Source organism: Prionailurus viverrinus, chromosome F1, assembly GCF_022837055.1.
Source record: "Prionailurus viverrinus isolate Anna chromosome F1, UM_Priviv_1.0, whole genome shotgun sequence".
Lineage (NCBI taxonomy): Eukaryota > Metazoa > Chordata > Mammalia > Carnivora > Felidae > Prionailurus > Prionailurus viverrinus.
In genome coordinates this window covers 19885624-19913614 of record NC_062577.1, presented here as the reverse complement: position 1 = coordinate 19913614, position 27991 = coordinate 19885624, and the positions used below count along the sequence as shown (strand labels likewise).

Below are 27991 nucleotides of genomic sequence, written 5' to 3'. Positions count from 1 at the left end.
CTTATTGTGTATAATTTAACTTATATGATCTATCAAAGCAATGAAAAAGAGATTCGACTTATTTTACTTTTTTTAAATATAATTTATTGTCAAATTGGCTTACAGATAACACCCACTGCTCACTGGTTTATTTTAAATACCTTTCTGTTGAAAATAAAAAAAATTCATTATTGAACACTGGAACTTGAGAAATTGAGGAAGAAATAATACATTATTCAGGGTTACTTCTATTATTTTTATGTTTCCTTCTGGTATCTTTTTGAAGGTATACTTCATTTATAAATCAGGGTCACATGATACAGACTTTTCTATTACATGAGCTTTCCCCTAATATTTTTTTTCATGAAGGTTTTGTTTGATAGCATTTACATGGAAGGCAAGAAAGTAGTAAAGTATGGAATTTTAAATGGTCAGACTTGAAATTGAATGATGATTTAGGCTCTTACAAACTTTTTGACTTGGGCAAGTTACATAAATATTTTCAGCCTTAGTTTCCATGTTTTGAAATTAATGCCTTAATTTAAAAGGGCTCCTGGGTGGCTCCGTCATTTTAGAGTTCAACTCTTGATTTTGGCTCAGATCATGATCTCACAGTTGGTGGGTTTGAGCCCTGTGTCAGGCTCCTAAATAACAAAATATGTAAAAGTTTCAGGCGCTAGGGTGGCTCAGTCAGTTAAGCAACCAACCCTTGATTTCGGCTCAGGTGATGATCCCACTGTCCTGGGATGGAGCCCCATGTTGGCTCCACACTGAGCATGGATCCTACTTGAGATTCGCTCTCTCTCTCTCCCTCTCTCTCTCTCTCTCTCTCTCTCTCTCTCTCTCTCTCCTTCTCCCTCTCTCTCTCTCTCTCTCTCCCCCCCTCTCCCTCTCTCCCTCTTCCTCTCCCTCTCTTCCTCTGCCCCTCCCCTGCTTGCGTGCGAGCGTACACACTCTTTCTCTCTCTAAAATAAAATAATAAAAAAGTATGTAAAACTCTTAGAAAAATGTTTAAGTGGTACCTGCTGGGGCACCTGGGGGGCGCAGTCGGTTAAGCGTCCGACTTCAGCCAGGTCACGATCTCACGGTCCGTGAGTTCGAGCCCCGCATCAGGCTCTGGGCTGATGGCTCAGAGCCTGGAGCCTGTTTCCGATTCTGTGTCTCCCTCTCTCTCTGCCCCTCCCCCGTTCATGCTCTGTCTCTCTCTGTCCCAAAATAAATAAACGTTGAAAAAAAAAATTAAAAAAAAAAAAAGAAGTGGTACCTGCTATAGTTGTTGATATTGTTACTTTTGTGCTTTTATGCTTTTTATAACATGCTCTTTAATAATGTACCCGTTTTATCAGTTGAGTATTAAAATATGTATTTAACTACACTTCTATTGTTGAATGTTTAGGTTGTTTCCAAGTTTTCACTACTCATGTGATGCTTCACTGAACATCTTTATACATAAAACTTTTGGACATCTGTGGTTTTTCATAAGTTACTAATAGTGGAAATTTTAGGTCAAGTGTTATACACTTTTTTAATACTTTTGATGTGCAGGAAAATTGCCTTCTAGAAAGTTCATGCTTGTCCCTCAGAAATGTTTGAGAATGCCCTATTATTTTTGCTAATGCAGTTATTAATCCTGATTGCATAACTTCTTTAGTCTTCTTAGTAAGACAAATCATTAGCAAATGATCTCTGTTGAGCTGGAATTTTTTTAATGGTTCCTCAAAATTTAGTTTTTCCCACTATGATCATATTCCTAGCCATGCATATTATGGCATGTCTTCCCTGAAAATAGGCCTCTTCATCTTCTAAGACCTTTAACAGGGAGAGCAAAGCATGAGCATGGCATTTTGAGCCCCATATTTCTTGTTCCTCCACATGAAAACCAACTCTGACTCCTGTCTATTACATTTTTTGGCTCAGGACTCGAGTTGGTAGATGTGTAAGTACTGGAAAATATTTTCGCATTGTCTAATTTATTACATTTACAAGTCATTCTTGTGAAAATACAGGCAAGATCTTTGTTTAATTAACCCGAGCATTCACATGTGTCTAACATGTCATGCCTTTCCTCCATAGTTCCTCCAAGTTTTCAGAAACTCTGGGAAATAGGAAACATGCTGGATGCTGGCAGGAGTGGTGAAGCCAAGGATGTGATCATCAACAATCCCATTTCCCTTTACTGTGAAACAAATGCTGCTCCTCCCCCAACACTGACATGGTACAAAGATGGCCGCCCTCTGACCTCCAACGATAGAGTGTTGATTCTACCAGGTAATGATGGCTATGAACCGAGTGAAATGTGGGGGCTTTGCCAAGTGTGTTTCTCCTTATTTATTAGTTCAGTTGAGTTGATCAGCTTTCTGGCCATGTAATTTAGCTGACACAAGCTGCCAAATGCCCCTCGTATCTGTGAACCTTCAAGCTAAGAGTGTAGGCTGAGAATTTGACAATGGGCTGGCATACCTTAGGTTATTTTCAGATCTGCTACAGGATCATTCTATCAACTTAAGAAGTTCTTTGGCTTCCTTCACACTCCATGTCTCTAATAGTGTGAGGAGATCATCAGTTCAGTTTCTACACATTATTAATGATAAATTCTAAAATCTGCTTGCAGATAGTTGCTATTCACTTTATTAAATGCATTTATCATAAATCAATAGTTATGATTATTAATTTCAAATATTTTAGTTATTGCATGATTTATTGATGGAAAAGAAGATGTTTAAATTGTTGTGGAATTAATAACCTTTTCAAGGCTTCTCTTTTAACAAACATTCAAAGAAGCTTGTCAAAATTTACCAAATTGTACACTTAAGGTCAGTGTAGTCCATGGCCTGTAAACTTGATTTCAATGAAATAAAAGACTGTCTTGAAAAAATTTTTAAAAAGGTGACTAAATACAAATGTTAGCTAAATGTTGTGATACATGATCTGAAATTGGATGTAGGCTTGGAGGAAAATTTTTATAAAAGATTGTAACAATAATGAAATTTGAATACGAACTGTGAGTTCAATAGTAGTTTTGTGTTGATTTTAAATCTTATTTTGATCACTGTACTATGATTATATAAGGGATCATTCTTGTTCTTATGAAATACAGATTTATGAATATTTAGAGGGAAAAGGGCACCATGTTTCCAACTTACTCTCAAATGGTTCAGAAAAAAGATTGTATGTATGTATGTATGTATGTATGTATGTATAAATAAATAAATAAATAAATAAAGTATATATAGAGAGAACTAAAATAAGTGGAATGAAATATAAATGGTAAACATAGGTAAAAATTTGTTACACAATTATTGAAACTTTGAGTTTGAAAATATATCTGTGAAATGTTTTAAAAATATGCACTTATTCTTTTAAATCTGTATGTATTATAATATACTTTATAACTTTTGCATCTCTGGCTCTTACTTTCTCAAACCTGTACCTGCCTCAAACATTGTAAACTTCTTTTACATATGTTCAAAACTGTAAAATTAAGAAGTCACTACATAATAACATTCCACATGGAATATGATGAGACAGAGCAACATTACCCTCTTGGGAAGAAATAACACGAGCTATTTGTCTCTCAGGAGATGTGATTCATATATTGGATCACTTATCAATAATGCAGTGTTTGTTATAAAAATGGTATGTCAGATTAAAACTGAACCATTAGATGAAATAAGAACCTTGAAAGAAAATGTAAGGAAGTCATTAGACCTGAAAAACCGCATCTCTGTTTATGACCAGTGTTCACTCTAGGATTTAGAGAAGTAAATATATTGGGATCTGTTTTCAGGTGGGCGAGTGTTGCAGATTCCTCGAGCTAAAGTAGAAGATGCAGGGAGATATACATGTGTGGCTGTGAATGAGGCCGGAGAAGATTCCCTTCAGTATGACGTTCGTGTACTCTGTGAGTCTTTGTTTGTTGTGCATTCTTTCACTCAAAAAAATTTTTGGAGGAACTAATGTTTGCACGATGTTGCACTGAGCACTTTAAAGACTGTAAAGATAATCAGAAAGTGATAGTGCTACTGAGGAATTAATTATCTTATACAAATTGAGAACACATTAGTTAGGACTCCTGAAGTGTCAGGTAACAAACTGGTTTCAACTAAAAAAAAGAGAATTCATTGACTCAGAAGGCGAAAGAGTCCCAGGGTAGATCTGACTTACATCATAACTGATTTCTGTGGCTCAAAAGAGGTCAAGCAGATTTAACCTTCCTCTTTCTCTTGGTTTTGTTTTTTTCTACTAGCATTACTCTCCGGGGGGGAGGGGATCCCCCAGATTGACAAGTTGGCCCCCAGGAGCTCTACTCTTACAACTTTCTAATTTCACATCCAAATGAAAGCCTTTCTTGGTATTTACAACTGAAGTCCTAGAATTGGATTTTCATGGCTTTCTTTAATTGGCCAAGCATGAATCACATTTCTACCTCTGAACCAATCATAGCAGCTAAGCGGGCTGTTTAAGGCCTAGTTTATGTGCCTATCTTGAGACTGCAGTGATCTCCATCTGAATGCATGAACTGAGAATGGAAGAAGTATTGTACCTTGAAGAGAAAAGAGAGGTGATGTCACTAGAAGCAGAAACAAGTAGTTGCTTCCATTAGAAGAGACTGATCTAGAGAGGTGGCAGTGGGAATGTACAGGACGCCATCAGCATGAAAGAGTTTAGATTTTATTCTGAGTGATTAAGACAATGGTGGCAAGAATAATAAAAATAAAAGATGTAGGAAAACAACATTATTTGGGAAGAAGGAAGTCAATTTTGTTTTGGACATGTTGAATTTGGCATGTTACAAGATAAAGATACCTAGGTATAATATTGAAAGGGTTGTTGGAAATAAGGAACTTCAGCACAGAGAGAGACTGAACTAAGAATGTAGATTTGATAGTTATCCACAAACAGGTGACATTCAAGGGCATGAGATTTCCAACAGCAAGGCTTATAGATAGAGTAGGAGAAGATGAAAAGAAGTTTGTGGTGGGATTGTTAACAAGTAGGGAAAAGGAAAAGGAAAACAGAGTTAGAGAAGAAACAATCTGAGAAGTTCATGAAAAGCAGTAAACTACATACTATTCTATCACAGAATCCAAGGCATGGAAACGGTTACCAAGAAATGGATCCAGTATTGACCGCTAGAGCAAATTTAAGAAAAGAAAAACTGAAAAAGTCCATTTGGCTTTAAAACTAAGAAAGCATTGATATGATTCAAAAGATTGATTTAGATACTGTGGTATGGTACAAAGAAAGCCACAGGACAAAAGGATTAATCTTGAGCAACTAATCAGAAAGAAAACAAATATAGAGTACTGTTAAGACATTTTGCAGAGGATGGAAGAAATGGAGTAGAATTTTAGGACAAACAGCTTGTTTGAGAAAACATATTTAAGAAAGATTTGAGCTTGCTTATAGACCACAGAAGGTGATCCAACAGAACGGGACAAATTAAAATTTCAAGTGTGTGTGTGGATGGGGGAGGGTGGTGTGCAGGAATTGATGGACCAAGACACTAGAACAGTGAAAAATTCAATCTAGGAACCAAGAGGGGTTAATTAGCCTTTCGTGGTAATGAATTGCCATTCACTGGAATGGTTAGGAGAGAAATGGGGAAATGCATATCAAATGTCTTTAGTCCTTTTCATTAATAATGAGAGCAAGAAAAACAGTGGCAGGGGTGTTTGGGTCTGCAGAAAACAGAGAAGTTTAGTGATTACCACCATAGAGGATGTGATGGACAGTCAACTGTTGAAATTAGAGCCGTGTGGCTCAGTTATTCCTTTCTGCAGCCACCCTTCCTTCCACAGCATCCCCAGTAACCTGGAGGTAGAGGTAAAATAATAATAATAATAATAATAATAATAATTAGTGTGCTCTATCTGGGTGGGGCGGGGTTGTGCCACAAAGTAAACAGGTATATATTGTGGAAGCACTGGAGGGCAGAAACTAGTGAGACAGAGCATCACCAAAATGACCCCTATGAGGTCTGGGCAGGGCAAGAGGGAAAATGATGGAATTTAGCTGATGGGTTGATTATAAGTGAGGAAAGATTAGAAAGGCTAGAGTTTTCAGTGCAAACAAAGAGCAGCTTAGGAAGGAAGCCTGAAAATAGGTGGAAGAAAGAACACTAGAGTCCTAAATTCATATATTTGACAAGTATCTGTTGATTGCTCAATTATGTGCCAGGCACTAAGGACATAGTAGTGAATATCCTAGACATTGGTCCTTCTTCAGGGAGCTTATAACTTGCAAAGGGAAGAGGTGTTAATATTGAGTGGTCCAAGGTATGGCTGTCTAGGACTGGCTGACATGGAATAGAGATGAACTATATTAGGGTTGGATGGGTCATCAAGATAGATCTTAAAGTCTATGAGATAGTGACAAGAAAAAAAAGAAAATCAGTACTAACATCACCAAGAAGAGTGAAGGAGTATCCTAGATCACATGACTTAATTTGACCTAAGTTTGGAAAGAGTTTAGAGCACAGTGGAAGAATCTGATAAAGAAGCAAGATAATGGGGTATTGGGAAGGACTGGGAGTCAGTTAAATTGAAATGGAACCTGGGGGGTGAGTACTCAAAGGTAGATGTTCATCCCTTCAGGCTATTTTAATTAAGAGGAAGTTGCACAGCATGATGGAGATAAGCTTAGAGAGCTGGAACAAAACAAAAAATAGAAACTGTACCCAAAATTCTGTCTAAATTAGGGATGTTTCACAGTGTTTGAGGCTCACCTTCTATGTGCTACTCCAAGGTTTTCTACTGAGAATGATTCTGAATGGTGTAAGCCAGCTGATGGGTCAACACAGCTGGAGGAGCAGGTCAAAGAAAGAGCTCTGGACCTCTGGGACCTCCGGGACCTCCTGATGGTTCAGCCCCAGGCAGAAGTTGAGGAAAACATAGAATCTTTTTATGTCCCAACATCCCATTTGTTTAGTTTTCCTGGTATTGGGGTTAGTGACAGGCGCATTTAATCTGAAGTTCAAGTTCAGTTTTTACTAATCTGCAGTTCAAGTTATATTTTATGTTATCTAGAGTATAGTAAAAATCATATAACTTTGAATGTGGAAATTTGCATTTAAAGTAACATTGAAATTCTAATATGTACCTTGTAGCCTTGGTTATTTTCTTTACAGACTTTCAGTTTAGTTTTTGAAAGACCCAAATACCACAGGACTGTATCTACATTGAATATATAGTCTTTACTGATTGCTAAAGTTATGGTACATTGTAAGAGAATGAAACAAAATAGCTAAGCTTTCCAAATAAAATAAAATGATTATTCATTTTGAAGATAAATTTTCTACATTTACAACAGCAAGCCAATACATGTGTTTCTAGTTTATGAAACATTTCCATTTTTTAAAATTTTATGGGTAATGTGATTTTTCATAATGGACTAGTCTAACATAAGATAGGTATGCACCTGGATTCTGTGGTATTATTTTAAATGCAAATGAATATATGTAGGAAAATCTAGAATGTGACTCTTAAAACTTTAGTGTACATCAAGATCACCTGAACAAATTTCTTGGCCTCTCTAAAGATGCCCATTGAAGAGGTCTGAGTGGACCCCCCCAAATTTGTCTCTAACCACACTCCCAGATGATGCTGATACCATGGGCACTGAGGCTGCAGAAACACACTTTAAGAAGCCCAGATAATTCCCTTGTAAAATGAAACCAAATCTGTACATTCCAAATACACTTTAAAGATATAATTGATCTGGCTTGTCTAGGTGACCAGACTTAAATATTCATTCATGCAGATTCTACTTATATGTATGCTTGAAAACCCAGAAGGCATAGTGGAAGGGGCTGAGAGAGAAACAAGGTCAGATAATTTGGAGAAGGATTGGGATTGAGCTAAATGGGAATGAAAATCGTGGAAGAGGTTAGTCCAGGATAGGTAAACCCAAATTCACACCATTTTTATCATCACCCTAAGTTATTGGTGTAAAATGTTTCTTCTTCAACTTTGCTCTTCTGTTATCATGCCATACTTTTGAAAACTGCCACAAAATTAGAATAACTAAGAAAAGACCTTATCTCCTGTCATTATCTTTTTGTTGCAATCATTTATTAGTGCCACCGATTATTAAGGGAGCAAGTAGTGACCTTCCGGAAGAGGTCACCGTGCTGGTGAATAAGAAGACATTGATGGAGTGTTTATCCAGTGGCAGCCCCACACCAAAGAATTCCTGGCAAAAAGATGGACAGCCCTTGCTAGAAAATGGGCATCATAAATTTCTATCTAATGGAAGAATTCTTCAGGTAAAAATAAAAAAATCTTATTTTTATTTTTTTTTTAATTTTTTTTTCAATGTTTATTTATTTTTGGGACAGAGAGAGACAGAGCATGAACGGGGGAGGGGCAGAGAGAGAGGGAGACACAGAATCAGAAACAGGCTCCAGGCTCCGAGCCATCAGCCCAGAGCCCGACGCGGGGCTCGAACTCACGGACCGCGAGATTGTGACCTGGCTGAAGTCGGACGCTTAACCGACTGCGCCACCCAGGCGCCCCCTTTTTTTTTTTTTTTTTGTTTAAATTTTTTTTTCAACGTTTATTTATTTTGGGGAAAAAAATCTTATTTTTAAAAGCTGTTTCACTTTGTATTTTATAAGAAGTCTTTTTCACTTTTAAAAGATACTTTTGTTGGTTTGTAAATATTATGTTTATAAAAATAACTAACCATAAGAAGAATGTAAAATAAAATTCTTTATTCTATACTCCCTACCAGAGGGGACCACTATTTTCTTTAAGTTTTTATTTAAATTCCAGTTAGTTAACATACAGGGTGATATTAGTTTCAGACATATGATTTAGTGATTCAACACTTGTGTACAACACCCAGTGCTCTTCACAGCAAGTTCCCTCCTTAATTTGCATCCTCTGTTTAACCCATCCCCCTACCCCTCTCCCCTCTGGTAACTATCAGTTTGTTCTCTAGAATTGAGTCTGTTTCTTGGTTTGCCTCTTTCTGTTTTCCCTATGATCGTTTGTTTTGTTTCTTCAGTTCCACATATGAGTGAAATCGTATGGTATTTGTCTTTCAGAGGTGGCCACTATTACACTTTTGTGTGAATTCTTACAAAAATTGTCTGTACTTTTGACACATGCACACCCCTAAATTTACTACAACACAGACCTTGTGATAAAAACCACATTATAAGTAAATTATTATAATCCTTTCTGTAGTCTATTTCTGATGATAAAATCCCAGGTGGTGTAAGGTTCCCTGTAGATCAACACTTCCCCTGTATTAGTAAAGAATTGGTAATAAATAATGAAAACCACATAAAAATCCCAAGTTGCTGTTCACTAATAGCCATGTGTATATTTTTCTTGGGTGCCTTGGTGGCTCAGTTGGTTAAGCATCCAACTTAGGCTCAGGTCATGATCTCGCGGTTCATGGGCTCAAGCCCTGCGTCCGGCTCTATGCTGACAGCTTGGAACCTGGAGCCTGTTTCAGATTCTGTGTCTTCCTCTCTCTCTGCCCCTCCACACCCCCACCTCTCAAAAATAAATAAACATTAATTCTTTTAATTTGCCTTTTCTGATTGGAAATCTTTGTAAATAAATATTTGATTGACCTAATAAAAGCTGGCATCAGCACTATTATGCACAAAAATTTCTTTTTCTTGTGCTCATCTGGTATTAATCAGAAAAGGTATGTGATATTTATTCTGAAACATAATGATGACTATGAAAAGTTGCTTTATTAAAAGTTTCAGTTGAAATGTCTTCATCTTTTTCCTTAGATTCTGAACACTCAAATAACAGATATCGGCAGGTATGTGTGTATTGCTGAGAACAGAGCTGGGAGTGCCAAACAATATTTTAACCTCAATGTTCACGGTAAGAGCTCAGTTCCAATAACGTTTCTTAGCATACGCTGGAAAAAGCACGAAAACTGTTTTGGATTATGTGGACTTCTTTTGTATTTTTCACTTGAACAATGTGTGGAGTCTGCATTTATTCAATCTCCTATGTTCTTCCCATCACAACCAGTAGGATTATAAAGTACAGATGTTCTAGGAAGCCTGTTATTATATTATTTCAGTCCCTTAGGATAAGCTAGTTACTTTGAAAGTGAAAAAAGAATCAAAATTTGAAACTCTCCCCAATTTTTTGTTTTTATGAAGTTAGACCCAAATATAGCTCTTCTACTTATAAAAATTTACCCACTAACCCTGATCAGAACCAGTTTCTGTCCTCAAAAGTAGAATTAATGTTGAGTTATATCCTCTAGTACCATTAGGTATACTCCCTAGAAAAGAAAAAGTCATTTGGGTAGTTAAATAATTCTCAAAATCCATCAGTACACCTATATGCTAGACACTGCATAAATACTAATTTTGTGGTAAAAAGCTATTGAGATACTATTTAGGCAAGTGTGGAAAAAAAGAAAGCAGTTGGATGTCAACTGCAAATGATTAATCCTATTTTCATGACCCACATCTGTTTGGGAATATTAAATTGGAAATGGTGAACAATCATCGTAAAAGATTTCCTTTGCATGTGGGATGCACACACAGAATTCTAGCCCATGTTGGAAATAGCTGAAATTTGACATTTCATGAAAAATTTCTCCCTCCAAAATACTTTTATTTAGCATCATGGATATTCTTCCTTGGTGTGATTTGTAGGGAATATTGGCGTCCAGCCTCGTTTGGTGTTTCTGTAACAAATATTTGAAACATTTTTATCTTTGGATTTCCAGTACCTAGCACAATGGGTAAAACACAGTAGGTGCTTAATAAATATCTTCACAATTTTTTTTAATTAGTACATCTAAGCAAAACACAAAACAATGTGCTGTGAATTCTCAGGAGTAATTAAATAAATATGATCATTGTGAAAGCATACATTCTAATCTGTAAAGGGCAGTAGAGTAAATGTTGAAAATAAAAATGTTGATTATTTTTTGATTCCCAAAGCAGAATTAATTTTTCCTCCTCCATGTGATCAAAACCCCCATTATAGCAATTACATATATTGCCTTGTGTTAGTTATCTTTATGTCTGTATCTTCACCCCCAATCCTGCAACTTTATTATAGATGTTATAGGCAAATAGTTATTTCTTACAGATCTTGGTCTCCCTGAACCTATCTATAGTTGTTGTAGTTGCAAAATAAATAGTTGGTGTTTTTTCATATCCATTGCCCCTTCTTTTTTTAAGTCATTTTTTAATGTTTATTTGTTTTTGAGACAGAGAGAGAGTGCAGGCAGGAAAGGGGCAGAGAGAGAGGGAGACACAGGATCCAAAGCAGGCTCCAGGCTCTGAGCTGTCAGCACAGCTCTAACTCAGGAACTGCAAGATCATGACCTGAGCCAAAGTCTGATGGTTAACGCCCCCCATTGCTTCTTCCTAATGCATAGCAAAAACACCTGAAGTGGGAACCTTGCTACCTGGAGAGGCGGCAGCCACTAGAGTTTACCCTTAAGGACTGGAGTTTGGGAGGGTGTTTCCTCGTTCACCAGTTAATGATACTTTCAACCCCAATTACAGTCAGGAACCCATACTTACAATTAGAAAATTCATTTTGGAGAGACATAATTTAAATTATCTTCACTTAAAACCTTACCACTTGTTATATCCCACCACAACAATGCTTGCTTCTTTTGGACTCTGTCTGCGGGCCCTTGGGTTTTCAGCTCTCTGTGTTCACTCTCCTTCGTGTCCAGCTTAACTGTTAATGGAAGAGCATTTCAGCCACCTCTCTTGGTCTTTTTATTGCTCTTGTTCAGTAAAAGCTCAGCTCTGCATCTAACAACACAACATATTTTCCGCTTGATACCTACTAGGTGCTGTGCCAAGTTTTTACGTATGATATTTCACTTAGTTATCTCAATAATCCCGGGTGGTTGGTACCATTTTATACCTCTTTTACAGATGAGAAGGCTGAGGTCTAGTGAGATTAAGTTACGTGCCCAAAGTTACAGAACTGGCAAATACAGTGCCAGGATTTTAACTTAGGTAGTCTCATTCTAGAGGTTTTAAACTTAGCTATTTTGCTGTGTTACCTCTCAGTAAATTCCACAGCTGATCATACCTGCACCTAGGTGGCTAATCATGGCTGGAGGAACTCTTGGAGTCAGGAACATCAGTGCCTATAAATTGATAGGTATCATCTTGAACTGGGCTCTCCATACTGCCTGGGCTCCTCCTCTTATGTCTGCTCCCTAGTGACTCTCTCTCACCTTCATCCCTCTCTTCAGATGACCCCTGGCTTAGCGGGCTCGGGTTGCCATAACAAAATGCCAGAAACTGTGTGACCTAAACAAGGGAAATTAATTTTCTCACTGTCTGGAGGCTGGAAAGTACAAAATCAAGGTTCCATCAGGGTTTGCTTTCTGGTAAAGGTTCTTGCTGGCTTGCTTTAGCCACTTTGTCCCCACAAGGCCTTTTCACTGAGCACACATGGCCAGAAAAGCAAGGAAACTCTCTGATGTCGCTTCTTGTAGGGACAACAATCCTTAATATCAGGGCCTCACCCTTACAACCCCATTAAGCTTAATTATTTCCTTAAGGGTACCATTTCTAAATACAGCCACAGTGAGGGTCAGGGCTTCAGTATACGAATTGGGAGTGGAAGGGTAAGGCTGGGTATGTACACATTCAGTCCATAAACAGCCCCCTCTCGCTTTCTGTCAGTAAATGCCCTCACCTCCTGTTTTACAGAGAAAAGAGAAGGCACAGCCCAGAAACCTCCTCAAATTCCTACCATCAAATGGAGCGTACTACCACCATCTGTTATTGCCACTTCTTTCCCCATTACCACAGAAGATCGAAGCATCCCTCTACCTTCCAAAGGCCAAAGACTAACTTGACTCTAGATCCCTGTCCACTGCCTCCTCCAAAATCTCATCATCTCCTCTCTTTCTCATGAATATTGAAATTCTCCCTCTTTGTGGCTCCTTCCCAACAGCACTTAAATTTACTTATATCTTCCATTTTTAAACAACAACAAAATATTCCCCTTGGACTTAAATTTTCCCTTCAGCTGCCTCCCTCGCTTTCTCCCCAATTTCAAAACAAGCCTTTTTAATAAGTGTATATATTTAATGTCTCCATTTCCTCACTCCCACTCACTCATTCTACCACTGTATTCCAAATTTCACCTTCACATCACCAATGAAACTGCTCACTGAATTCATCAAATGACATCCTTATGTCCAAGAGGCACTTCCTGGATTTACCGTTTTTATTTCTGTGCATTTGACATTCTTGCCACTATCATTTTCAAATACACTCTTCTCTTTGGCTTTTGTGACACCTATACCCCTTATTTATACCCTGCCTTTTGGGTGTCATACCTGACTCCTTCTCCTCTTCCTTAAATTTTATCCTCAAAACATCGAGTCCTAAAAATTCTATGAAATGTCCGTAAATCCATTCACTTTTCTTAATCCTTTTTGACACCATCCCAGGCAGAGCTACCAACATCTGTCACACATTTTACAGCACTGGTCTCCTCACTGGCCTTTCTGAATCCCTTCTAGCCTCATAATTAGTTCTCTCCACGGTGGCCAGATTGGTATCTTAATTTCTGATTAAAACACTCTTCAGCTCCCCATTCTTGAGGCTGTATTTCAGCATTCTTAATGAATGGGTCCCAGAGACCTTGTAAGATCTTACCTTTGGGAGTGCCTGGGTGGCTCAGTCAGTTAAGTGTCTGACTTTGGCTCAGGTCTTGATCTCACAGTCCGTGAGTTTGAGCCCCACAGCGAGCTCTGTGCTGACAGATCAGAGCCTGGACCCTGCTTCAGATTCTGTGTCTCCCTCTCTCTCTGCCCCTCCCCTGTTTGTGCTCTATCTCTGTCTCTCAAAAATAAATAAACCTTTAAAAAAAATGAACAAAAAAAGATCTTACCTTTGCTTAGTCCTTTAATTCTCTGTGTATCTCCCCTACTTTGTTCTTCAAACTCTGGTCACGCTAGTCTTCTAGGTGCTGTGTTCTTTTCTCCACTTGGACCTTTGTATATGCTGTGCCTTCTTTCTGGAAGTACACCCATTTTCTGTCTTTCACTTAACTTATTCTTGTTCGTATTTATTTCAGTATCTTCTTCAATGTCACTTCCTCCTCCTGATCCCCAGATTAGGATAGTTCCCTGTTGTTACCCACTCTTCTGATTGACTCTCATCACATTTGTAATTACGAGGCACTATAGAACAGTGGCTAAGAATAAGGGCTCTTGAGCCAGACAACAGTCTTTAGGTCTCTTCCAGTAACTAGTTGTGAAGCCTTAGGCAAGATGTCAACTTTTCTGTCTCCACTTCCTTATCTCTAATATGAGGATAAGAACTGTATTTAACACATAAGGTTGTATGGGGAGTCAATAGTATATGTGAAATGTATGTGTGATGGTATTTGTGCAGTGTTTAGAACAGTGCCGAACACAGCATATCCATTCAAAAAAATGTTAGCTGTTATTTTTAGTTCAATGTCTGTCTTTAATGTCAAACTATTAACTCTATGTGGGCATTATCTATTACATTTTCACACTGCATTAGCACTTAGCACAATGTCTGGAATACAGTAAATATTTAATAAATGTCTAATAAATGAATGATGAATGAATATTAAAATTAATTAGTGGGTGAAAAATAAACAACCATGTGATAGTAAAAGAAATTTTGCCTTTTTGATGTTTTGATTTTGTTTTTGATGTTGTTTTAAGACCTTCATCTTAATATAATGAGTGTTCTGTTAATTGCATTCATGTCTCTCATCATTGGCCTCAACAAGACCCATTTTTACTTTTATTTATTAATCAGTTCATTTTTATGCCCATTTCTTGCTCCTGTTTACCCTCTCCTTTCATAGAAAACCATTCGAATGTGTTAAGATGTTATACCATCTATGTCTGTGTATTCTTATAAAAATCTATTCCATTTACATATGTTTTAATATGCATAAATAGCATTGCATTATTAATCCTATTCTTTTTTATTCCACTTTTTCTTTGCACTGCTTTTGCTTTTGTAAATCTTTTTTTTTGTTTTGAACAATAAACCATAACATTGTTTATTTCTTAAATTTTCTGCTCATCTTGAAAGTCACTTATTTACATCGTCAAAATAACCTGTATGATTTGTTGATAGACACCCTAAAATTAAATTTCTACTTTACTGTTGCTATACGCACTAAGATACATCCTTAAATAAAAATGTAATATTAAATACAAGAATATTCAAATGTACTGAATAAAAAGTGCTGTTAGGTCTTTCTTTGTACATTAACAAAACCATATTAGGAATTGCCTGCTACATTTTATACATAAAATGTACAATAATTCTGTCTTTGAAAATTCTAGTATCCTCTTTCAATTGGGAAAAACAAAACTGATGGAAATTAGTTTGATGAGGGCATTAGGGAATTAGAAGAAACACAGCAAAATAACAGTATCATTAAGTCAGTGTGTTAGCAGACTGGTGATCAGGCTTATATTAACAAATTGGAATATGTATTGCTGATAATATGAGATTTCACTTTTAATATGTTTACTTTTATAGTTCCTCCAAGTGTCATCGGTCCTAACCCTGAAAATCTCACTGTTGTGGTGAACAATTTCATCTCTTTGACCTGTGAGGTCTCTGGTTTTCCACCTCCTGATCTCAGCTGGCTCAAGAATGAACAGCCTATCAAGCTAAATACAAATGCTCTCATTGTGCCTGGTAAGGAAGTTATTACTCTTAAAAGGTGGGCAAAACCTTCTCACTTTTCTCAATACAAATGGCATCAACTTAGTCTTTTCCCAAACTTTTGTCTTGTTCCTTTTTTTTTTTAATGTTTATTTATTTTTGACAGAGGAGGATTGAGTGTGCAAGCAGGGCAGGGGCAAAGAGAGAGGGGGACAGAGAATCCGAAGCAGGTTCCAGGCTCCATGCTGACAGCAGAGAGCCCCACGTGGGGCTTAAATTCATGAACTGTGAGATCATGACCTAAGCCGAAGTCAGATGTTTGACTGAGCCACCCAGGCCCCCCTATCTTGTTCCTCTTATTTGTTCACATTAAATGCCTCTCTTTACCCATTTGGGGCCATTAGGATAACATTGTACAGATTTATGGTTTTAGTGAGAATGTATAGTAACAAGGTCTACTTTCAAGAAATTGTGACATTTAGGAACAACCTGCGGGTGATAGACTCCTTGTGGGTGATAGACTAGTAAAAGGGTGATTTCATTGGATAAAATCAGTGGTTGTTTTTAATCAATCCTAAAGGTCCTTGAGGATAGATAAATAGACCAACAGACAATTCTACACTGTGGGAGATTTAACATATCTTGACTATAGTGTAATTACTGTGTGCTCGCTAGAACTGTATCAAACAGTTCTACTCTCTATGGTTACTGGAGAGAAAAAATTTCTGAATTTCTTCCTTTATAAGGAAGTAGAATAAATACTGAAATCAAAGGGAAAGGAAGGATCGAAGACACTCAATTCAATTTAGTTCTTTGCTTTTGAATAGGAAATCTCACTGTTAGAAAAAGGATATATTTTGCCGTTTATCTTACTGACAGAAATAGTTATTAAAACAACTGCTAGAGGCACCTGGGTGGCTCAGTGGGTTATGCGTCCAACTCTTGATTTTTGCTCAGGTCATGATCTCATGGTTCGTGGGTTCGATCTCCACATCAGACTCTGCGCTGACAGTGTGGAGTCTGCTTAAATTCTCTCTCTCTGTTTCTCTCTGCCCCTCTGCATATTCTTTCTCTCTCTCAAAAAGAAATAAACATGTAAAACTAAGTAAATAAAATAAAAATAAAACAGCCTCTATGCCGCTCTTCAGTTTGCATTGTATTTGCCCACAGGTGGTCGAACTCTGCAAATTATTCGGGCCAAGGTATCTGATGGTGGTGAATACACTTGTATTGCTATCAACCAAGCTGGTGAAAGCAAGAAAAAAGTTTCCCTGACTGTCTATGGTTTGTCTTTATTCTCCTCATAAAATTCTTTCGTTTTTAAACTAGTAGTAGAGATTTTATATCTCAGCATCTTAATGAAAAAACAAAAAAAAATCCTTCTGCTCTTGTTTCCCTCCCTCAGTGCCCCCAAGCATTAAAGATCATGGCAGTGAGTCTCTTTCTGTAGTTAACGTGAGAGAGGGGACCTCAGTGTCACTGGAGTGTGAGTCGAACGCCGTGCCCCCTCCAGTCATCACCTGGTATAAGAATGGGCAGATGATAACAGAATCCGCTCGCTTGGAGATTTTAGCAGATGGACAAATGCTGCAGATCAAGGAAGCTGAGGTGCATCTTTTATTCTTGTTCATGTGTCATGACTCCTTGGTGGGATTGTGGAAGAAAGCATTGGCAGTTGCATTCCCTTTACTGCAGTGACAAATAATTCTTATTTAAAAACAGCATCATCAATGCTATTGACCTTATTTTTCTTTCTTTCTTTATTTATCTTTTAAAATTTTATTTATTTATTTATTTATTTATTTATTTATTTATTTATTAAAAGCAGGATTGTAGAAGGCAATTAATTGGGACATTGGAGGGGTACCTGGGTGGCTCAGTCGGTTAAGCATCCAACTCTTGGTTTTGGTTCAGGTCATGATCTCATGGTCCCTGGGATGGAGCTTTGCATCAGGCTCTGTGCTGATGGTGCGGACCTCCTTGGGATTCTGTATCTCTCCCTCTCTTTCTCCCTCTCCCCCATTCATGGTGTCTCTCTCAAAATAAATAAAACTAAAAAAAAGAAAAAAGAACTGGGGCATTGGAGCATAAAGATGACTTATGATTTAATCTACACGCGAACAGTGTGATTGGTCATCTGTAACTTAATGGAGCACAGACAATAGTATCTTTTTCTTTTAGGTATCTGACACAGGCCAGTATGTATGTAGAGCTATAAATGTAGCAGGACGGGATGATAAAAATTTCCACCTCAATGTATATGGTGAGCATCTGCCTCTAATACAGCTCTTTTTCCCCCAGATGTGCAAATGCAAAAGTGTCCTGAATTAGCTTAATGAGGACACAACATTTTCTTCTGTCTTTTCACAGTGCCACCCAGTATCGAAGGGCCTGAAAATGAAGTGGTTGTTGAGACGATCAGCAATCCTGTGACCTTAACATGTGATGCCACTGGAATCCCGCCTCCCACGATAGCCTGGTTGAAGAACCACAAGCCCATCGGTAATATAGCTGTGCTTTGTTTTGTTTTCTTTTGCCCTTAATTTACTAATGAAGAAACTAGTACATTTTCAGTACTATGCTTATAGCTGTGTTTACTTCAGAAAGTCTAATTACTAGTAACTAATAATGATAACTAATAATAACTAATAGTATTCATTACATAGAGATTTTTCTTTCTTGTTTTTTCAAGAGGTATCCCATTTAAAATGAAAGTACAAAGGAAGAACACTTAAGAACTATAGTTGCCACATAAAATAAGATATATTATGGTGAATTGCAGAGACGTTAAAATAAGAGCTTTTTATGTTTTGTTTTGCTTTGTTTTCACCTCTAGAAAATTCTGACTCACTTGAAGTACATATTTTGTCTGGAGGTAGCAAACTCCAAATCGCCCGGTCTCAACATTCAGATAGTGCAAACTATACATGCATTGCATCAAATATGGAGGGAAAAGCACAGAAAAATTACATTCTTTCAATTCAAGGTATGTGGGGTATGGGTGGCTCCTGTCTGGCTAAATCAGTAGAGCATGTGACTCTTGTGAGTTCAGCCACACATTGGGCATAAAGCTTACTTAAAAAAATGTTTAAAAAGGTATGTGGGGTACACTCTGATTCACCTTCAGTTTCTTTATTATATTCTACCTATAAAACAAATAAGACTACATCTAAAGAGATCATTTATAATTGAAAATACCTTTCTTTGTAATTTTTTGGATATTTTCTTTTTTCCAGTTTTGTTGAGATATAAGCACTGTCTAATGATGTGACTTACAAAAAACTTTAGATATACAAAAAATATTGTCAATTTTCTATCCTATATTTATCAGTAGAGTTGTACTTTCATGAAAATGGTCATAACTGGAAAAAAGAATAATAGATGTGTCATAATCTCTATATTTTTTCATTTTTACTGAAATGATGTTCCAATAGTATATATTCTATTGAATTACTTATTTATTTTAATCTGGTATAACTTGTTTTGAGCCAAGCCTATAGATCTGTTTTTATTTATATAGATAAGTAAGATTAACTTATGAAGAGATTGTACTGGGTTCTAACTGCAAGTCAGGGATTGGTTAAATTTCAAGTAAGCATGGATTTTTTACTATTTTGGGGTGAGCATAGGAGCATTAATTCATTCTGCACTTAATCAACTTAATTAACACCTACTATGTTTCAACATAATGCTGACCACTGGATGGATGGAGAACTTTCATACTTTCCATTTTCAGTAAACCTCTGATTATTACTTTTGGCCTAATGTTTAAATTGGAGTAGAAGTCTAACTTGAAACTAAGTTGAATGCTGGCTTTTTCTGATTTTATTACAGTTACTATGAAAAGAATTTCTCATAAATTATAAAAGTAATTGAATATTTTCTACCTATTTTGTGCTTTGCTAAAGCTAACTTCAAAAATATTTATTTTAGTTTTATTGAGATATAATTGACATATGACATTGTATAAGTTTAAGTTGCACAGTGTAATGATTTCATAAATGTATATATTGCCAAGTAAGATTAAGAACCATCAACTAAAAACTAAAACTAGGAAAAATTGAAATAAATTTATGACTATCGATGGTTTCTCTGATTAGGGATGCTTTGAGATTTCAGAAGCAAGATGAGAAAAATAACTATTCAGAGATTCAGGGTCAGGGATTATGTCTAATTTAGTTTAATGCATTAACAATAATTGGTAATCACGGGTAATGTGGTATGACCAAACATTTCATCAGATACTTTATGTATATAATCATATCTCAGGACTACAAATACATGTATAGGGCCTAGTCCAGTGATTGTCATATATTAGCTACTCATTTTAGGAGTCTCATTAAAACTCCTATTGATTTGACTAATTTAGTAACTGTAAATTCTGCAAATTTACGTAGGGATGTGCTGTTAAATATTTAACAACTGACTCTGCAGACAAAAAGGTCCTTATTTGTAGCCAGTCATTTGCCAGCTTCTATGGTGTAATTATTCCCATTGTGACCCGTTTCAAGCTCCCAATATGACGTCACTGAACATGGAGTAGGGAAGATGTATAAAATTGGCTCTTGCGAGCTGGTGTGCACTACCTTCAGCATACCACCATAATTATTTAGAAGAGGAATTCAGATGTGTTTCTGCTTGATACCATTGTCAATATTTTTATTAGACATTATTTCTCAATCAAATCATTAACGTGGAAAGCAAAGCTGGCTAGAAAGAGTATAGAAGAAATAATTGGATCTTCAAACCTACAAGTCTATCCATTGTTCAGAATGAATAATATTTAAATTGCATTATGAAGAGAGAAATAACCAACCTAGATACCCTTCTCAGACATTGATGCCAAGATTTCATAAAACACACTCCTGAGCTGTTCTAATTCTGAACTATATTGAGGATTTAATCTAAAAGTGATTCATTTGGCCAGGAAGGGTGCCCATGAGGTAGATTTGTCACTAGTTTGTGTGACTAAATAATTGTATCAACTTACAAATATAACAGGATTATTGAACTGTTTCCTCTAATCATTCCTCATTTAAAAGTAATTTATGGGGGCCCATAGGTAGCTCAGCAGGGTAAGCATCCAACTCTGGATCTCAACTCAGGTCTTGATCTCAGGGTTGTGAATTCAAGCCACATGTTGGGCCCTGCGCTGGACGTGAAGCCTACTTAAAAATAAAAAAAATTAAACATTAAAAATAAATAAGTATAAAAACAAATAAAATAATTTATGAGGATAACAATAGTTGGATCTTTAACCACAACCTAGGAAAAATATGAAATAAAGATGGCATTTTGTTCTATGATTCTATTGTATTCATTGGAATTTATAATCTTGTGTTTTGTTAATGAGAATCTTAATCATTTTCCCAAAGTTCCTCCTAGTATTGCTGGTGCTGAAATTGCAAGTGAAGTCAGTGTTCTTCTAGGGGAAAATGTTGAGCTGACCTGCATGGCAAGTGGCATTCCCACCCCACTTATTCAATGGCTTAGAGATGGAAAGCCCATAAATAGCAGTGAAACAGAAAGAATCCGGTATGTTTTAAAAGAATCTACATCATTAATTGTAAGATATTCTTCAATGCCTTTATTCTTCAAATTTCACATGAATAATACCAAATTCAGTGCCATGGGAATTTGGCAATCATTGTATTTAGAAAGAGAAAAGGTAACATTTTGAAGAATTGGACACAGAAACCCTCCTTAGAGAATTGCTTAAAAGTGTGTGTGTGTGTGTGTGTGTGTGTGTGTGTGCGCGCGCGTGCATTTCCCTCATCCATCAGCATCAATGAGTGCTTGGCTCATTTTGCAGAAAGAGATAATATCATCATAACCTAGTTCATTCCTTGTAGTGATTTGTCTAAATCCCATTTTCTGCTGGTACTTGTTACCCATGCAACAAACTATACAGAGATGAGATAATTACATGGTAAGGGCTTCCTGCTCCCACTTCCTTCTCCAGGGCTTCCTGCTCCTGCTACTTTCAAAAACAAATACCTTTAGAAGAACTGTCCAGAATTCTAATCTCTACTAGATTACTTCATCACAAAAGCCCCATTATATACACATATTTGAAGAATCAGATGCATGAATAAGCATTAATTAAATGTATTGTACACTTTATAATTTTAAATCAATATTTTAGATTTAGGGTTTGGACTGTTTTCTAGTCAATGAATTGAATATACATGATTTAAAAAACGATAAGTAAATGTTATTTTCTTTGAAGTCATTTTATATTAAAATTTAGATATTTGTTCCCTTTAGAAGATTGAGTACATTGCCAAATAATATTTTAGAGATACATTTTAAGTTTTATTTCTTTGGTGTGGACATATCTCAATAGTTAACAAGTATTTAATTATTTTTATTAAATCAGCTGATATCAACCATATTGCAAGCCAAGCACCAGAAAGGTGGTAGGACCTAAGATCTTATGTAATATTTGCACCTAAGAATTTATGATCAGTCACTCGTCTCTTACAATAAGATCCCAAATGCACTTGTTTTTATATCTAACTTACTGATTATTTGTTAACAGCTCTGCAAATAAGTATGTATGGTTTGTAAGTGGAACAATTTGCCAATCAAATAAAGTAATTTTTTCAAGGTCAGCTTCCATTTCCCTTTGCTTATGGCAACTTGCTTTTTGTTTATTCCTATGATTAAACTCATTTAATTTTAAAATTGATATTTTGAAAATGAAAAATACATTAGACTCAGATAATATTGTAATTTTTGGCAATCATATGTCATAACATGATAGGGTAGAAGCGGAGCATTTACTTTGACATTGGAAGATTCTAGTAAAATCACTATTGTAGGAATAACTTTAGAAAGCCATTTAATCTCTTTCTAAAACACAGGAAGTTTTATATCAAAGTTTTATTTGATAATTAATGGTGTGTGAAGGGGATAAATAATGCAATAATATTAACTTAAATATCTTTGACAATCTAACAGTATAGTTATTTACTATTATGTAATTCAAAGAAAAAGCTCTAGCAATGTGTAGAAAAATTTTTGCAAAATATACCTCTACAAAATAGTTGTCACAGTTTAAATAAGCTATCCTATTCTCCTTCCCATTAAAAATATTACTAAGTCATATATAGTTACTTTTTGATATTTTTTTAGTTTCTTGTAACATTCTTCAAATTTCATACCAGAACTTTTAGAAAATTTTTGTTTAATAAATGTTGTTTAATAATTTTTGTTTAATTTTCTATGGGTAAGGAAAAAGTATATTAACTTGAGAAAAACATGTCTTTGATTGGGATAGAGAAATTCCCAATCTGATTTCATTCGTTTCCAGTTTTTCTCATAAGGAGGTGGCAGATATAGGACATGAATTTTAGTTGGTTCTGTAGAATTTCAGTTGGTTGCCTGAAATCTCCAGTTTCACTAGCTCTGAGTTTAACAGACCTCCGTATACTTAGCGAAAAAGATATGAACCATTATATATCTAAGATGAAGGTGCATTTTATGGTGGTATTTCTTTAAAGAACACAATAACCCAGAGTGAGTTTTCAAGCTCTAAGCTTCACATGAATCATCTCAGTGCCTTTATTGTGGCGTTTTCTATAGGGTGACTGCAGATGGCAGCACATTAAACATTTACGGAGCTCTCCCATCCAATGTGGGGAAATACACTTGCGTCGCTACTAATCCTGCTGGAGAAGAAGATCGAATTTTTAACTTGAATGTCTACGGTAAATGTGAAATTTCACTCTCTTTTGACTATCCCACCTTAGGAATCTATCAGTAGAAATAAAAATTCTAGCAGTAGGTGTCTGGAGCATTTAGTTTTAAAATCTGACGTCACTGCTGTTTCCTTTTGGGATAAGCAGCAGTATGGGCAATTGTAGTTGAAATGATTTGAACTAGTAATGCACACCCCACCCATTCTCTCTCTCATTCTCATTTTCTGCGGGACATAGTTCCACCCGCAATTAGGGGTAATAAAGAAGAAGCAGAGAAACTAATGGCTTTGGTGGATACTTCAATAAATATTGAATGTAGAGCCACAGGGACACCTCTACCACAGATCAACTGGCTAAAGAATGGACTTCCTCTGCCTCTCTCCTCCCATATCCGGTTGCTCTCAGGAGGGCAGGTTATCAGGTAAGCTTTGATTTTGTGTGATTTGCTAGACAGATAAAGTCACTGTGACCGTAGGCTTTAACCTTATCTAAATGGTGTTTAAGACATGTTTTTTTCATAAGGTTTCGCTGTTGTTTATTTTTCCCTTTCACTATCTTTTTAGAAGAGAGAGGATAACAACAATAAAATTGAAATGGTTTTTTATTCTTATTTAAATGCTCACATTTTAGTAAATTTGTATAAAACAGGTCTTGCACAGACAGATGTATGTATCGCATATGTATTTCCAAGAACTACTATTTTAGATAAAACTTTCTATGGAAAGGTAATATGAAGATGCCTACCACAATCATGTGATTTTCATGTTAGCATCATTCTTTATTAATGTATATTTGAAAAATATTCACTCTTAAATTATGTTATATTTTTAATAGCATACTGTCAGTGCCTGATTAACTTTGTGGAACAAATTGCATTTGAGGCATCTGTATTTTGTAACCCTCATAACTAAAATTTCCCAGCATAACTCATAATCTGTGTATAAATTAGAAATATTTTCTTTGTATATGTTGAATGGGATTAAATTATGAGATATGGGGTCAAATTGTTTTTCAGGATTGTGAGAGCTCAGGTGTCTGATGTTGCTGAGTACACTTGCGTGGCCTCCAACAGAGCTGGGGTGGATAATAAACATTATAGTCTTCAAGTTTTTGGTATGTCACTAAGATGCCCCTAGTATTTTACTGTGTGTCCAATATTAAGCAAAAGGCTTATATTTAGATATTGACATATCAGAAGAACTGGTAAAATACAATTTTAGTAACTAGGAAAGAATGTGTTTTCTCCCGAAGGGTCCATATTGGAATATACTATCTGTCAAAATACTCTTCTAACCTGGAATCTTGCATTAAGTCAAATCTAAATTTTTAAAAATTGCATTTCAATCCGAACACAAGGACCAGTCTTTTCATACAAAGAGAAAGTTCAGAATGTTTTCTAATAATATTAGTGGTACATTTAGAGTATTTAAAATATAAATGAATATGTGCATATATATGTCTTTGTGTGTGTATGTGTGTAGATGGAGAGACAACCTAAAACATTCCATTTCTGAAATATTAAGGCTTACTGGTCCAAATTTCTACATCCCAAAGAACATCTGAGAACAGTTAAGGAACTATTTACTACAGCCTACAAATGAATTTTGATGGATTATATAAAACTTACTCTAGAAATTGGTATTATTTTATTTATTCCACATGCAGCAGTTGAAAGTATACTTCTGTAATTATAATATGCATTATAACAAATTAAAGAGACAAACCTAAAAAGTTCAAAAATGGCCAAAACTTAAAACAGTTTAATTTTGTATGTTCTGCAAGAAAACAGTCCTGAGGTTTCATTGCTAATATTTTGGGAGATTACTATTTAGCCTATCCAATACCTTTTTTTATTATAGGCAGTAATTATTTATATGCTATTTTAAATTCTATATTTTAGTAGATCACAGAAATACTATATAACTAACTGAACCATAACAATTTTTTTAAATCTAAGTTGGTCTCAATTTATAATAGATGTGTAAGTTTTACCTGTTGTTTTCTATATAGTGCCACCAAATCTGGACAATGCGATGGGAACAGAGGAGATCACAGTTGTCAAGGGTAGTTCTGCCTCCATGACGTGCTTTACAGATGGAACTCCAACTCCCAGGATGTCTTGGCTTAGAGATGGCCAGCCTCTGGGTCTTAATACCCGTCTGACAGTAAGCACTCAAGGAATGGTTCTTCAGCTTATCAAAGCAGAGACTGAAGATTCAGGAAGGTACATCTGCATTGCCTCAAATGAAGCTGGAGAAGTCAGCAAACACTTTAACCTGAAGGTCCTGGGTAGGTAAACATTCAATAATTGGGAAACAAGTGACAATACAGATTTAGTAAATAAATGTATTTCTTAGAATCACTTACTACAGCGACAAAATTTATAAATATTCATTGCATTTCACATTTCTGTTTTGTAATTTACCTAGGTTTACTCTTTGTGTGTGTGTGTGTGTGTGTGTGTGTGTGTGTGTGTGTGTGTATGTGTGTGTGTGTTTATTTTATTTTTGAGACAGAGCATGAGCAAGGGAGGGGCAGAGAGAGAGGGAGACATAGAAGTCGAAGCTCTGTGCTGACAGCTCAGAGCCTGACACGCGGCTCAAACCCACAAACTGTGAGACATGACCTTAGCCAAAGTTGGACGCTTAACCAACTGAGCCTCCCAGGCATCCCTACTCTTTTTTTTTTTTAATTTTTAATGTTTATTTTTAAGAGAGAGAGAAACAGAGTGGGAGCAGGGGAGGGGCAGAGAGAGAGGAAGAGGCATACAATCCAAAGCAGGCTCCAGGCTCTGAGCTGTCAGCACAGAGCCTGACACAGGGCTTGAACCCACAAACCATGAGTTCATGCCCTGACCTGAAGTTGGATGCTTAACCGACTGAGCCACCCAGGTGCCCCTATCTAGGTGTACTCTTACCTGAAGCATGTTAAATTTAAATTATTTTGTTTCCCCTCTGTTTAAAAGATGAAAACTTCTACTTATAAAACATTATTCATTAACAAAGTCATACAACCAATCGCTAAGTAGATAAGTTTTTTCAAGAACGAAAAGCTCTTGATAAATTGCAATTTGATGGAAAAGCATAGTATGTATACTATTTTATGTTCTTTCACACAATCTTTCCAAGTGATCCAATTATAGATGATAGTTATCATAGTCATTTCAAAGAGTCTACTTCCATTTACTCTTGTGTGCATTAAAATGAATATTTGAAATGAGTATTACAATGTTCTACACACATTACTATAAAGAGAAAACACCCCATTTACTTGAAATAAAAAATTTTGACTTTGGAAGAGAAATGAGGATGAATGAGATGAACTATTTTAATAATTAATTATTTTTGGAGTTTAGTTTGTTTTTTCACTACAATGTCCGTAAAACATCAGCCTCCTCAGCAAACAAAATGTACCTCACAAGGAACAATAAGAATAATTTTGGCAAGAGGCTAGCCTATGTTTTCAGGATGCCCTGTAATCTTTCTCATAGTACCTATACCAATTTAATCATTTGGATAACGTTAAAAGTCTGCTTCATCCTTAGTTAAGCTCTGTGATGGGCAGTACCCATCTTTCTTATTGCTGTATTCCCAAGATTTAGCTTGGCATTTGACACGTGAGGTTTATTCGTTGGATTGAATCGAATGGAATTAGATACTTGCTAGCTGCATTAAAGGGGGTTTTAACTGGGGTGCCTGGGTGGCTCAGTCGGTTAAGCGTCCGACTTCGGCTCAGGTCATGATCTCGCGGTCCGTGAGTTCAAACTCCACGTCGGGCTCTGTACTGACAGCTCAGAGCCTGGAGCCTGTTTCAGATTCTGTGTCTCCCTCTTTCTCTGACCCTCCTCTGTCCATGCTCTCTCTCTCTCTGTCTCAAAAATAAATAAACATTAAAAATTTTTTTTAAATAAATAAATAAAAGGGGTTTTAACTATAGAGGGAGGCATAATACTATCTAAACAAACAAAGAGGAGACTGCGGTGTAGACAGGTGTTCCATAGAATGAAGGGTGGTAGGGGAGGTGCTACTCCAGGGTATTTAGAGACAAAAGACACAAGAAAGTGTGCATCTGTAAGGAGGGGTGGAGTAACAAATTCCGGTACACCAATTCACAGAGTATCAGGAATAACAAGAGATGACAGAAATGTGATCTTGTACATTGACTATACATTATGTGCCAGGCATGTTTCTAGTCATCATGCAACAAAGAAGTGCTGAACACCTACCATGTATGCAACATATGGCCCGGTCCAACACGTGGCAGTGTGGTAAGAGAGAAAGCATACTCCTCTAGGAATTCAAGAACCCAGCAGCAGAATCTCAACCCAGAGCATTTCTCAATGTAGAAAACTAAGGAAGAAAATATCAGTGATACTGTTAGCATAGTGTACAAAGAACAACCTTTTTAGCTGCAGGGTTTATAAGGATAATATTTTCTTAAAACAGATTTGAAAACTGGCTCAGCAGAAAGATGAGAAGTTTCAGCATTTCAACATCTGTTGAAAGCTAATTCCATTAAAAACCTGAAAAGCTCTTTACTTGGATCAGCGCTACACTCCAAATCTGAAAGTAACCATCTTAACCTGGGGAACGGCTATTCTTAGCTTAATGCTCTCCACATGGTGGGAGGTGTCATGGTGTATTAGTGGTTCTGAAAAGTCCAATGT

General features: G+C 36.4%; 1 protein-coding gene across 1 annotated transcript in view; it reads left to right on the top strand.

The window, feature by feature from the left end:
* The window catches only part of HMCN1 (hemicentin 1), a 474606-nt gene that overhangs the window by 357219 nt on the left and 89396 nt on the right, over window positions 1-27991 (top strand). The window contains exons 54-68 of the mRNA XM_047840704.1: window positions 2053-2247; window positions 3767-3880; window positions 8058-8245; window positions 9734-9830; window positions 15494-15655; window positions 16793-16906; window positions 17028-17230; window positions 17804-17885; window positions 17993-18124; window positions 18459-18608; window positions 20998-21157; window positions 23210-23334; window positions 23563-23746; window positions 24341-24438; window positions 25336-25614. Coding sequence (XP_047696660.1) covers window positions 2053-2247; window positions 3767-3880; window positions 8058-8245; window positions 9734-9830; window positions 15494-15655; window positions 16793-16906; window positions 17028-17230; window positions 17804-17885; window positions 17993-18124; window positions 18459-18608; window positions 20998-21157; window positions 23210-23334; window positions 23563-23746; window positions 24341-24438; window positions 25336-25614 — 2283 coding nt within the window. The remainder of the gene's footprint in view (window positions 1-2052; window positions 2248-3766; window positions 3881-8057; window positions 8246-9733; window positions 9831-15493; window positions 15656-16792; window positions 16907-17027; window positions 17231-17803; window positions 17886-17992; window positions 18125-18458; window positions 18609-20997; window positions 21158-23209; window positions 23335-23562; window positions 23747-24340; window positions 24439-25335; window positions 25615-27991) is intronic.